This window comes from Oncorhynchus nerka, linkage group LG14, assembly GCF_034236695.1.
Source record: "Oncorhynchus nerka isolate Pitt River linkage group LG14, Oner_Uvic_2.0, whole genome shotgun sequence".
In the NCBI taxonomy this organism is placed as follows: Eukaryota; Metazoa; Chordata; class Actinopteri; order Salmoniformes; family Salmonidae; genus Oncorhynchus; species Oncorhynchus nerka.
The window spans coordinates 47,541,059-47,553,854 of record NC_088409.1 but is presented as its reverse complement, the minus strand read 5'-3'; the positions used below and the strand labels follow the sequence as shown (position 1 = coordinate 47,553,854).

Sequence of the window (12,796 nt, the reverse complement as noted above, 5' to 3'; positions counted from 1 at the left end):
TCATCCAAATAAATCGAATGGCAAAACTGATATGAATCAATGGGATGGCCTTGGGTCTTCCATGCATGTGGCCATGAAGATATACACACCTGAAAGACTACTAAATGAGTTATTTGAAGATCCTAGTAACAACCAGATTCAAATGAGTCACAATGCAGTATGGCGTCAGGTATAACTGATATCAACCAATTAACCCCCCTCCAAGCCACACAATGATCCCACTCCCACCCCGTGATGAAGACAGGACCTATGATTGCACTCTCACCATGTGTCCCTGTCATGTAACTGTTAGAGGAATTTTGATTCCTATATGTTCATTAACCAATTCAATTAAAACACTCTGTCCGTTTCTAAGAATTTGTAAGATCCTTATTTGCATTAAAAGTAATCAGTAGAATTTATTTCTGAGAGCGCTGCTCTTAATCACATGTTCATTAGGTTTTATATCACACATAGCGTCATAGCTTTTAATATGTCCCTCTTCTTGGACATTGTCTCTCTTCCTCTTGGACAATGACTTAGCTACTTTTCAATGTAATTCCAACACACACATATTGTTTATCTTATGTTACATAATCTATTGCAAGTCCTACGGTTTTTCCCCTCCCTGGATGGGGACCAGAATTTTCTCCTGTTAGTTTCACTGTGGTCACAAGTTGTCTGTTAACACTTCCTCTTGGTCTATGTACAAACATCTTACTCTTTAGACAGCATAGAATTCTGTTAATTAATGTTAGTTATAATTCCACATAAAATGTACACTATTTAGTCATTATTGATAAAAAAAAACTCCAACAGTAACAACCCTCAGGAAGATGTTGAGCCTGTGGCCTGAAGCCAGTGCAGAGCACCATGACTCACCTGGTGTCCCTGGCTCTTCAGTAAGAGCCTGAATGTAAGGACCCAGCGCAGCAGGGCCACTAGACGACCAGTCACATTCATCTCAACACAATCACACAACAAGCAGGGGCAGCAGAAAGACATCTTTATTTTGTCACAGCAGAAGTAACAAAGTTATTTATTTTAACAAAATAAACAAAACTACGCCAGATATCACCCTCACCACACTTGAAAGAACAACCAGTTTGGTTTAGTTTTTTTTAATACACATTTTATGACATTTTTTTGTATATTAACTCTCTCTATTACTGTGGACGCCGAACTTATGAAAATGCCATGTCGGAACACAGAAGGGGGAGAGAAGGGAGGCGGTGCTTGGCTTAAGAAGCAATGACAACACAACAGATGCTAGTCAATAAGAGATGAGTGGCATGTTGTTCAGGGAAGTGGGGGGTGGGAACATTGTTGCATTAGACACTGTATAATGATACCAGTATCTATTATGAGTTGACTGGTGTCAGTTGCAAGATGAGTATAGACTTAAGGGGTGAACACACCAGCAGCCTTCCACCAACACTACAGTGTTTATTGTAAAAGTGAAATCAAATTTGAAAAAAAGACACTTCTCCTTTAAACACCCCATCCATTCCACCTGCCTGTGTCTGCGTACATAGCTGTAGGAAAAGTGTATTTATTTAAACCCTACATTTGTCAGTTCAGAAGCTTGTGTCAGAGCATTCTTAGTAGCTCAGTGTGACAGTGTTGTACATGTTAGCGACCCTCTTCCCCTCCCTAAGTGAAACTCTGCCCCCCTCCGTTCACTCGGTGACTCTCCGGTAGAAGTAGAGGTAACCCAGGTCCTTAGGCGGCTTCTCTGAGGCACACACTTTCTGATCGTTAAAGATAACCCACCTGTGAGTGAGAGAAGAGGGAAGAGAAAAGGCACAGACAGACATGAGAAGACAAGAAACAGTACTTTAAAGCTTTGTCGAGATTGTTATAGCCACAGAATCTCAATAGCAACACCGTGCGTCACAGCAGTGGGGTATTAAGTAGAACGACAGTCATGTATCAAGTGTGTGTATAAAGGAGTGGTTTCTTCTATATGAAATGAAAGAGGATGGCGCTTACTGTTGGTCCTTCTTGATGTGGCAGACGTAGTGGCCGCACATAGTGCTCGTGCCCATGTGACTGATGAAGGCAAACAGCTCATACTCTGGAAGCGAGGGGGAGGGATAGAGGAGAAAAAACAAGACATGCAAAGCGGAGACATCAGTGACAGTGTGCATCTATACTGCAAATGGACATCAATTTGGAGTCTGTGCGTATTGTCAAAACACATTTAAATATGCTTTCCACAAAGAGTAAGTCAATAACCAATACATGTTGAGAGGGGGAAAAAAGGAGTATATTCTTTGTTTTCCGGGAGTGCATACCTGTTCTTATAATAACAACATTTTTTTTTTAAAGCTTGCAGAGAATATTAAAATATGTTCAAAGATCCAACCCAAACTGAACCCACTCCCTTCCTCTCACTGTTGACTTACTGCCAGGTCCGTCTCTGACTTTAGGCCCAGGAGGGGGCTCCCTGGACCCCTCACTCTCGGCGGCCGAGCGACCCCCCTCCGAAACTTCCATGGACTCTAGATCATCCAGGTGGGAGAAGATCCAGTCCACAGCACGCTCTAGGACGTTACTCTGGAAGAGAGGGATAGGAGAGACCACTTGAGTGTGAACTTCAACCGTGTGCTAGAATAGAGTATATTGTGCCAAAGGTCTAATCATATCAGTAAATTCCAAAAGGTGAATACAGCTACTGAGCATGTGTGAAATCTCACTGCAGTTTTTGTTTTATTTATTTGAAGCAACATCAAGGAGTGCTGTCACTACAGCAGTGCTAGATGTGAAGGGTAGTAATGTTAAGGGAAACACTGTCTCACCGTGGCCCTCAGTGCTCGCGTGGCCTGGTCTCGGCTGAAGCCCATGGAGACGATGGTTGCTAGGTGCTCCTCAGAAACGCTCTCTGTGGGCGTGGTTCCGGGAGCAGAGCTGGTGCCTGGCAACACCATGGGAGCGGAGAAATCTGCCAATCCACAGATGGGGAGGAAACGTGAATGTAATCGTGAAATTACTATTGTAAAACGTGAGTAACAACATTGCTGGAAATTACTGACTGGTTCTACTTCATGTTCAAACACATGGCAGTCCATACCATCTAATTACATCACTTACATTTCTCAACAACCACCACCCACTTACAGCCCTACATCCATGACAGACACACGTGTTTGATGGTGTATTTGGCACAACTGATCCCACCTGGGTCGTCCATGTGGCCCATGACCCAGTTCATGGCTGCGTCGATTCCAGTATTCCCAGTATAGTACACAGCCTTCCTGCAGGCCTCCAGTGGGAATCCCATCTCACACAACTGGGACACGGTGGAGTCGTCCAGGACTGGGGCTGAGAGATAGAGAGAGCGAGCGAGGAGGGGACAGGGTCTAATTATGTGGATGCACTCCACAGACGGCAGCAACAATAAGGATGTCATGAATGGTCCTAACTGCTGAGAAACTGGACATTTGGAGACGGACAACGAAATAAAAACACATGTTGGCAAACCATACTAAACTCATATTCTGGACAATAAGAGCAAACCAAGTCTCTTTCGCACCACATCACCTCATTGAAAATACAAAAACAAACTTCAAAAAAGGTTTGAACACAAAAACATGGAGAAAACATAAAAGAGGGAAAGAAGAAAGGAAAAGATAGTGACGGGACGACAGGATGAAGGAAGGGAAGATCAGAAAAGACAGACAGACTGACACAGTAGTGGGGAGTAGAGAGAATCGTCCTCCTCGTTGCCGTGGGAACCCAGGATACCTTTGACCTCCACGTCAGGGGTCATGAGAGGGGGTGGGGCCACCTCTGGCAGAAGCTCCTCCCCCGGCTGCTGGCCGGTCCCACGGAGCGCAGTCAGGTCCAGCGTGTCGGGAACGTCGATGCTTACGTCTGCAGGGATAAACAAACAAAACAATCTATTTAGTTGACCGGGACTGTGCCACATTAATCCAACGTTTCAGTTCTCCCATGAATGGAAAAGTCATTTCATCTGTGGTTCCTTGGACTTGTCAAGAAACTACAGTGGAATTTCCCACTTGAATTTAACTGATAGCGTCTGTGATAACCCACAGGTGTAGATGTTGCATGCGTATGTAAATGACAATACAATTCAATACAGAAGATCACGTAGACCTTGTTTACACTGTGTGCAGAGCAGACTACTCACCCAGTTTCTTGGGGACCCAGTCCTGTCCAAAAGTGAACTTCTTAACCTGGATAACCATGTGGTCAGGGAAAGAGGCAAAGCGGGTGGTCCTGAAAGAGGGATGAAGAGAGAGAGAGGGAGACTAATTACAAACAACATTTTCCCTAGGAAAATGCATTGATTGATGGATGATTTAATTCAGTGTTTTACAACTCCAGTCCCCCCAACAGCACCCCCCCCCCCCGGACAAGCTCACCTGATTCAACTCATTGAGGGCTTGATGATTAGTTGACAAGTTGAATCAGGCGTGCCTGTCCGGGGCTATAACAAAAATCTGTGCTGTGGTGGGTACTCGTGGACTGGAGTTGGGAAATACATTTCATTGACCAGGAAACTGATTGATAGATTGATTGACTGACTGACTGAATCGTGTGCGTTGTCATACTTGGTGGCGGTGGTCTTGGCCTGCGCGGCGGAGCTCCAGAAGTCTGTGAGCGTCTCCGGTTCGCTGAGCGCCGCCATACACGCTGTGAACGGGATACAGGCACGCACCGGCGCGGGGGGAGGGGCTCCCGACGAGTCTGCCTCCTCGCGCCGACGCTCAGCCTCCTGCAGCTCCTCTGATAGAGACACAAAAATGTTTTTTACATTTAAATAAATGTTATTTTATGAAGAATATACACTACCGTTCAAAAGTTTGGGGTCACTTAGAAATGTCCGTGTTTTTGAAAGAAAACATTTTTTATCCATTAAAATATCATCAAATTGATCAGAAATACAGTGTAGACATTGTTAATGTCGTAAATGGCTATTGTAGCTGGAAACAGCAGATTTTTAATGGAATATCTACATAGGTGTACAAAGGCCCATTATCAGCAACCATCACTCCTGTGTTCCAATGGCACATTGTGTTAGCTAATCCAAGTTCATAATTTTAAAAAGGCTAAATGATCATTAGAAAACCCTTTTGCAATTATGTTAGCACAGCTGAAAACTGTTGTTCTGATTAAAGAAGCAATAAAACGGGCCTTCTTTAGATGAGTATCTGGAGCATCAGCATTTGTGGGTTTGATTACAGACTCAAAATGGCCAGAAACAAGGAACTTTCTTCTGAAACTCGTCAGTCTATTCCTGTTCTGAGAAATGAAGGCAATTCCATGCGAGAAATTGCCAAGAAACTGAAGATCTCGTACATCGCTGTGTAATACTCCCTTCACAGAACAGTGCAAACTGGCTCTAACCAGAATAGAAAGAGGAGTGGGAGGCCACGGTGCACAACTGAGCAAGAAGACAAGTACATCAGTGTGTCTAGTTTGAGAAACAGACGCCTCACAAATCCTCAACTGGCAGCTTCATTAAATAGTACCCGCAAAACACCAGTCTCAACGTCAACAGTGAAGAGGTGACTCCGGGATGCTGGCCTTCTTGGCAGAGTTGCAAAGAAAAAGTTCTCAGACTGGCCAATAAAAATAAATGATTAAGATGGGAAAAAGAACACAGACACTGGACAGAGGAAGATTGGAAAAAAGTGTTATGGACAGACAAATCTAAGTTTGAGGTGTTCTGATCACAAAGAACAACATTCGTGAGACGCAGAAAAAATGAAGATGCTGGAGGAGTGCTTGACGCCATCTGTCAAGCATGGACAAGGCAATGTGATGGTCTGGGGTGCTTGATGATGGTAAAAGTGTGAGATTTGTACAGGGTAAAAGGGATCTTGAAGGACGAAGGCTATCACTCCATTTTGCAACGCCATGCCATACCCTGTGGACGGCGCTTAATTAATTTCCTCCTAAAACAGGACAATGACCCAAAGCACAGCTCCAAACTATGCAATAACTATTTACAGAAGATGCAGTCAGCTGGTATTCTGTCTATAATGGAGTGGCCAGCACAGTCACCAGATCTCAACACTATTGAGCTGTTGTGGGAGCATCTTGACCGTACGTAAGAAGTGCCCATCAAGCCAACCCAACTTGTGAGAGGTGCTTCAGGAAGCATGGGGTGAAATCTCTTCAGATTACCTCAACAAATTGACAACTAGAATGCCAAATGTCTGTAAGGCTGTAATTGCGGCAAATGGAGGATTCTTTGACGAAATCAAAGTTTGAAGGACACAATTATTTCAATTAAAAATCATTATTTACAATTTTGTCAACATCATGACTATATTTCCTATTCATTTTGCAACTCATTTCATGTATGTTTTCATGGAAAACAAGGACATTTCTAAGTGACCCCAAACTTTTGAATGGTAGTGCATTTGACTTATAAAAACTTGTTGATTGACTTATTTAATGAGGCTTCAATAAAAAACAATGGCAGTTGATGGAGCAGAAGTAGACTCGCTGACACAAACTACATTTCCCTTGAGCCCCTCACCGGTGTTGGTGGCCTGGTCCATGGGCACAGGTAGCTGGAGGATGTAGTCCACCCTCTGTGTGTACTTTGCTTTCTGTGATTGCTGACACACGATCCTCTCCTCTACTAGGAAACGGAAGGCTTCAGACGGGTTCACCCCCGAACGACAGTTTCTCTGAAGTGGAGGTTAATAAAACTAAGAAAATGGGGTACGACAGGAGGGAAAAATCTGATGACAGAAGATGGAAAGGGATGGAGTATGGGGATGACTTTACCTCCACCATATTAATGAAGTGTAATAAGAACTCCTGGGCGTCTTGTTGCCGATTGGTGGAGAACTCTGGGTGGCCCCGCCCAACAAGTGCTTTGAACATGCGTGCCGCTATGCCAACCTGGTCACCCTGGAAACAAAACAAAAAAATGTTATTTAGACAATACACATGGAAAGTGAACACACAATCACTTAATGTAAACAACTGGAAAAATCTTGTCATTTTGGAGGCAGGTGTTTGAGGCGCCAGTGCGCCAGGTTGCTAGCATTCTGACTTAAGAAAAACTTCTGCACAATCTTCCAGTGCTTCCACTCACTTACTCTGGGTTCAGAGCTGGGTTCAGAGCCCTCTCCGGGGTCAGGTGCTGGTTTGGAATACTCGCCCGACAACAGACCATAGCCCAGCTTTGCTCTGAAATAAGGAAGAGATGTTGAACGCCAAAACAACATTGGAAATAAGTCCATTTAAAAATGTAGAAATAGAGGATAATAAAAACAGGAATTACTTATCCATCGGGAGAAATTCTACTTCTTAAAACTCTTATAAATGATTGGGAAGTGTTGAAGGAGATTTGGTCCTAAGCCTGCAGATAGGTTTTTAGCCTGCATTTCTTCCCCCAAATACTTAAATAAGTGCTAACAATTACCATCCCCGTATTTTATCTAATGCTAGCAGTGGCCATAGAAATGGATTGTTTTTGCTCAGATAAGTGAACAGTTAATGACATCTGGTGGAGAAAGACTGGCCTTTAGACAATGACCTACTGTCCCTCCAAACATAACACATGCATCTCACAGTGCCAATGACTATGCATGAGTGCCATAACAGTTGTATGCCAGTGTGACTAGCTTTGAATACACGTGTTATAACCCCGACTCTGTGCTACTTCCAGACGCAGGTGTGTGTAGTGTCAAGGTTGTTGGGAAAGGGCAAGGTTAATGAACCTTATTTATGTTTGAGATGAAATGGTTAACAACGTTAAGTTTGTGTGTGTGCATGTTACACTGAAAGAAAAAAAAAAACAGCATTTGGTGGAAACTCACACTTGGGTTTTGAAGTCCTGGGTGGGGTCGCTTGGAGCTTCATCGAAGATCTTGTCAATGTTGGAGACGTACCTGAGGCGGGGTACACACACGACAGAGGGGTTTCGTGAGTATTTTCCAGCACTCTTTTCACAATCAATCTCAGAGCCAATGGGCCCTGGTCAAAAGTAGTGCACTAGAAAAGGAATAGCGTTGAATCTGGGACGCAGACTAAGATGTAGAAGTGATAGACTGTTACTGACTTGCTCTGGAAGTCAGGCACGGTGAAGAGGACTTGCATGACCGAGTTGAGGTAGCAGCTGTTGCCCAGGTTCTTCATGCCAGTGAGGCCGGGGCCTGACAGAGGCCGGAGGGTGGCCCCTGACTCCTGGATCACCTCCCACTCCCCCACACGCTGGTTCACCGCTATCTCCAGCTCTGTCATCGTATGCTCCGTCTGCAGGGGAAGAGAGGTGTCGAGGAGAGAGAGAAGAGAAACGGGGAAGGAACCGGAGGGGGAAAGACAATGACAGATGAACCAGATGGAGAGGACTGATCTCACAATAAGCCCCATCTCTCATTTTGTTGTTATAACACAATAAATATGAGCTATTTAAAAATGGGGCCAGGCCAGCTTTGAACATCATTTTGTCACTAAAACACTGGTAAGGCAAGTACGGAAAAGTATAGTCCTTATTCATGAAGGAAAATGTCTGTCACTAAGGAAGAAGAGTCCTTAAACCACAACACTTGCAGCAGAAGAGAGCCTACCCATCGAGACCCTGCATCTTTATTGATTTCGGCAGTCCTACCTTTTCCATGGTCATCATGTCGATGCCAAAGTGGGACAGGTGTTCGGGGAGCTTTGGATCCAGTACCATATCATCTTCGTCATAGGAGTACACATCTGGAAAGGCCACAGAAGCAAGTCAGACATCAAAAGATCAAAGAATATAGCCTCTTACCCAATTACAACTGTCTTCGAGTCAGACTTAAGTTTCAGAGTCCTTTTCCTTGCCAGTGTTTTCTTAATCTTCCCTTTTTAATAATAAGGGTAAGCTTCTCAATAGGGATTTGGTGACTGCTGGAATATTGGGACAAGTGAGAAGCACTTGGTAAATAAAAAGGTATTGTGTTGTTTCAAGTGTCCAAGTATTTGTATTGTGTTGTCATCACCTGCTCCGTCGGGGGTGATGGTGCCCAGTTTGACGGCTAGAGGGTGTCCCGTCTGCTGGAAGTGCAGGAGGGCATGGTTGTTCCCCCCGGAGCCGTCAAAATACCTGCGACCGCAGAACACCCTTCCGTCCGACAGGTTCATCCACAGGTTCTCCTGCAGGTCACACACCTCACACCGCCAACCACTGGAAGACAGATGGAGCGAAAGGGGGGGAAAGAGATGGAGGGGTGGGGAGAGCCAGAGAGAGAAAGAGAGAATCATCAAATGGTGGAGTGGAAGATGTGGGGACAATGAGAGATTGATAGAGAATTAACGATCATTCACCGAAACATTTATTTAGGCTACATATTGACATACATTATTTAATCTATTAATTACACTATCAGACCTTGTATAGGGTCCAAGTCTAGTTAATGGACATTTATGAAGCAAAAAGGAGGAAAATTGTCAACGTGTAAGTTCCTTTAATGCTGGAGTGCTCGTGACATTGTAGCCAATGCCAGCTCAGAACAACAACCTAGCCTAACCAGTCTCTCACCTGGGAGGGATCTTGGTGCCGTTGTCGAGCTGCTTGAGTTCGACGGCATGCCGGGACTCCGCCCGCACCTCGCCGTCCCACTGCTGCACCTGCAGGGCATGAGACACTGAGTCTGCAGACATCAGCCCTGCCATGGCTAGAGATACCTATAGGGATATAGAGAAGGTTACAACAAGAATGCATGGTCAATTTCTATGAAGTGTAATACCTAGAGCAGGGGTCGTCAACAGGCTGCCTGTAGGCCAGAACCCTCCCGCTAGTGTTTTTTTTGCCCCTCAAAGTTTTGTAAAAAAAATAATAATAATAATAATAATAATTGGTGGAGGGTTCCCAAAAAATACTAAATTCAGCCAAAATTAGTTTACTTCAGGAAATCTGTTCCCAAGTATTCCCCACAACAACAACAAAAATTAGTGATCGTGTCTCAATTATTTTCAAACACAATCTCTTTTGGGCTTTGGTCAATTTGCAGAGTACAAATTATAATTAATTTCCATCTCCCCGACCATTCCCTCTGACACACAAAAAAAAAAAGCAGAATCCTGTCAGTTTCCTATGCACACACTGAATGAAGAGATTCAAAACGACATGCCCATGGCAATGATAGGGCCTATTTCTAAACACAGACAAACGCACAACACTCTTAAGAGATAATTAGCAAAGTTGAGGCAACACTTGAAGTGTTCACCCACCCCCCTGGGGCGGCAGGGTAGCCTAGTGATTAGAGTGTTGGACTAGTAACCGAAAGGTTGCAAGTTCGAATCCCCGAGCTGACAAGGTACAAATCTGTCGTTCTGCCCCAGAACAGGCAGTTAACCCACTGTTCCTGGCCGTCATTGAAAATAAGAATTTGTTCTTAACTGACTTGCCTAGTAAAATAAAGATAAAAATTTTTTTAAAGTGTCTCACCCGCTCTCTCACAAGGTCCGGCATGGTGGCGAGGTCATCGGATGCAACTTCCTGTCTATCAGGGAAGAGGACGACTTTTACTTCCTCCTCATACTGCTCCTGCTCCACGTTGAACCCTCCCTCAATACCTGAGATAGAGGGAGGAGGAGGAGTGTCAATAGTCATGATATAAGTTTCATCGATCTATCATGGCAGAGTAATTTCTGAAAGTTTTGGTTCAACTGGATAGAATGGAAAATGTTGGTGTCAGCATCCCTAAAGGCTAGCCTGGGTACCAGTATGTTTAGTTCCACTTATGTATGTTCATTCCACTCTTTATCATATGCTAAACACATGCTTTTCATGACATGGAATACAAGGATTGGAATGTTCGTAGAAACAGACTGGTACCCAGGCTACCTGAAGGCTGCCTCGGGATTCTTTGCACCTTCATAGCCCTGTCTGCTGAAAAAGTGTTACTGTTAACTCTGCTGTTACCTATGGCTAATCGGGTTGGCTTCTTCTTGGGTGGGTCACCGGATCCAGAGTTCTCCTCATCTTCCTTCTGGGGAAAATGACAGTTCAAATTTGTGGAATGTCTCCATCCACAAGAAAGGTGGGGCGGCAGGGTAGCCAAGTGGTTAGAGTGTTGGACTAGTAACCGAAAGGTTTTAAGTTCAAATCCCCGAGCTGACAAGGTAGAAATCAATAAGAATTTGTTCTTCTAGAGACTTTGAGCAATCCAAACGGAATTAAAACCTGCTGAACAGGCCTCATTAGATGCTGCCACTTATATTACTTTTGTACCGTCAATACTTTTGATACCAACTGAAATTGGGTATCAATGCGTTTGTGTGGACGCTATTTTTATTTTTACCTTTATTTAACTTGGTAAATAGTTAAATAAACAAATTCTTATTTTCAATTAACAGAACGACATATTTTTACCTTGTCAGCTCTGGGATTCGATCTTGCAACCTTTCGGTTGGGGAATCAAAAGCGCCAACCACTAGGCTACCTGCCGCCCCAAGTGCCTCTACTGCTGGCTAGACTCAGCCAGAGACTTCAGTAAAAGGTTTGAAGGAACAGCGTGTAACTCACCGGAGTTTTGCGGGTCCGGGAGATGTGCAGGTAAGCCCGCTGTCCGCTCCTGGTGTGGTGTCTATCCACATACTGGCTGCCGAACCCAAGGAAACTGTTCATGCACACATATAAGCCTCCTTCACTCTCCTAAAAAAAAAAGTTTAAATAAATGCGAGAACATTAAAAAGGGTTAGGCATTACATTGGCTGTCTTGGTAACTGGACAGCTGCTAGTTTACCAAACAACATGTAACCGGACAGTAGTTGAAGTTTCCCACGCGACCAACTCATAACACTGAAGATTATCATGACAACAAATGACAGTGTGATTTTCTAGCATGCTAACTAGCAAGTTAGCTAGCTAAACAGTTGGAATGACACGTCGAGTGACAGCCAACTGGCTAGCTAGCGTTAAACTTGAAATGTAACTACGTAACGTTACTGCGAGTTCATTGCGAACTAGTTCATGATGATAGTCGGAAATTATTTGACAACCTCTGGTTACGGCAGCTTGCCAACGTTAGCTGAATGGTAAAGATGTTAGCTGGCTAACGTTAACGTTTCTCAATGTAGCTACAGTAACGTTAGCAAACTAGTTAACGCGTTAGCTAGCTATTGTTGTGACTAGCTAACTACCCACTAGCTAGCTGTATAACTGGTAATACACATATAAAAAATAAACAAACAGCCCCAAAGAAAAAGTGTATATAAAAAAGACAGGTTTAATACGAAGCTAATAACGTTCGATCAGAAGAGGAGTTACTTACCGGAGAAGAAAATGACAAGGCGCATTCGTCTTTGTGGACACGGTCCCCGGGCCTCGGAACCCGAATTGTGGACAGAACCGACATCAAAACCTCGCTTACCTCCGCCATCTCAAACTAACTAATTATGCCTTCCAGTCGGACACTTGTTCCTGAGTTTGGACCCCAAGCTTTTGATTCCCCAGCTTTGAATATTGTCTGTTTGTATTGCTCTTCCCCTCTCTCTGTCTTCCTCCCAATGAATGGCTTGATGCCCCCCTGTTTGTGTGGACTCAAGGCCGAACGCGTATAGCACGCACCCGGTATCGTGGTAATCGTAATATATAGAGTATAAACTACCGCACAATTATGCGATGTTGCATTTGAGGGAGAAACATGAATTAAGTATGAATTCAGATAGCCAATGAATCAAATCTATATTAAAACGTTATTTAACTTCTAACAAAGACATACAATAAAACGCACAGGCAAAATAGACAACATCTGCTTTATATCAAAAGTAACCTTTTCAGTAATTACGGTCATGTTTAAAGGCTCGCCACCTCGACGATGAGAAGGCGAAAATGTCAGGGTTTTAACGC

General features: G+C 44.0%; 1 protein-coding gene across 3 annotated transcripts; it reads right to left on the bottom strand.

Moving 5' to 3' along the window:
- Positions 1–968: 968 nt before the first annotated feature.
- On the bottom strand, positions 969–12,649 carry LOC115141336 (ubiquitin carboxyl-terminal hydrolase 5-like). 3 transcript variants are annotated; one of them, XM_029680092.2, is made up of 20 exons: positions 12,219–12,649; positions 11,471–11,599; positions 10,868–10,931; positions 10,391–10,518; positions 9,482–9,627; positions 8,943–9,127; positions 8,579–8,673; positions 8,030–8,223; positions 7,788–7,859; positions 7,065–7,155; positions 6,748–6,873; positions 6,494–6,647; positions 4,557–4,731; positions 4,133–4,221; positions 3,670–3,855; positions 3,160–3,303; positions 2,781–2,923; positions 2,388–2,538; positions 1,972–2,056; positions 969–1,752 (listed from the first exon to the last, which is right to left on the bottom strand). In XM_029680092.2, exons 1-20 carry the CDS (start codon positions 12,324–12,326, stop codon positions 1,659–1,661), a joined length of 2,559 nt encoding a protein of 852 aa, XP_029535952.1. In that variant the 5' UTR covers positions 12,327–12,649; the 3' UTR covers positions 969–1,658. The 3 variants fall into 3 exon arrangements, with proteins under 3 accessions (XP_029535952.1, XP_029535951.1, XP_029535953.1); XM_029680091.2 differs by having other exon boundaries at positions 10,868–10,934; positions 12,219–12,647; XM_029680093.2 differs by having other exon boundaries at positions 3,727–3,855; positions 10,868–10,934; positions 12,219–12,524.
- Positions 12,650–12,796: the final 147 nt, after the last annotated feature.

Coding starts and splice junctions, on each gene's coding strand:
- LOC115141336 (XM_029680091.2), bottom strand. CDS start 12,326: ATGGCGGAGGTAAGCGAGGTTTTGATGTCGGTTCTGTCCACAATTCGG. Junction 7,156..7,787: donor CAGGACTTCAAAACCCAAGT/GTGAGTTTCCAC, acceptor TCCTTATTTCAG/AGCAAAGCTGGGCTATGGTC. Junction 3,304..3,669: donor TCTCTACTCCCCACTACTGT/GTCAGTCTGTCT, acceptor TCTATCTCTCAG/CCCCAGTCCTGGACGACTCC.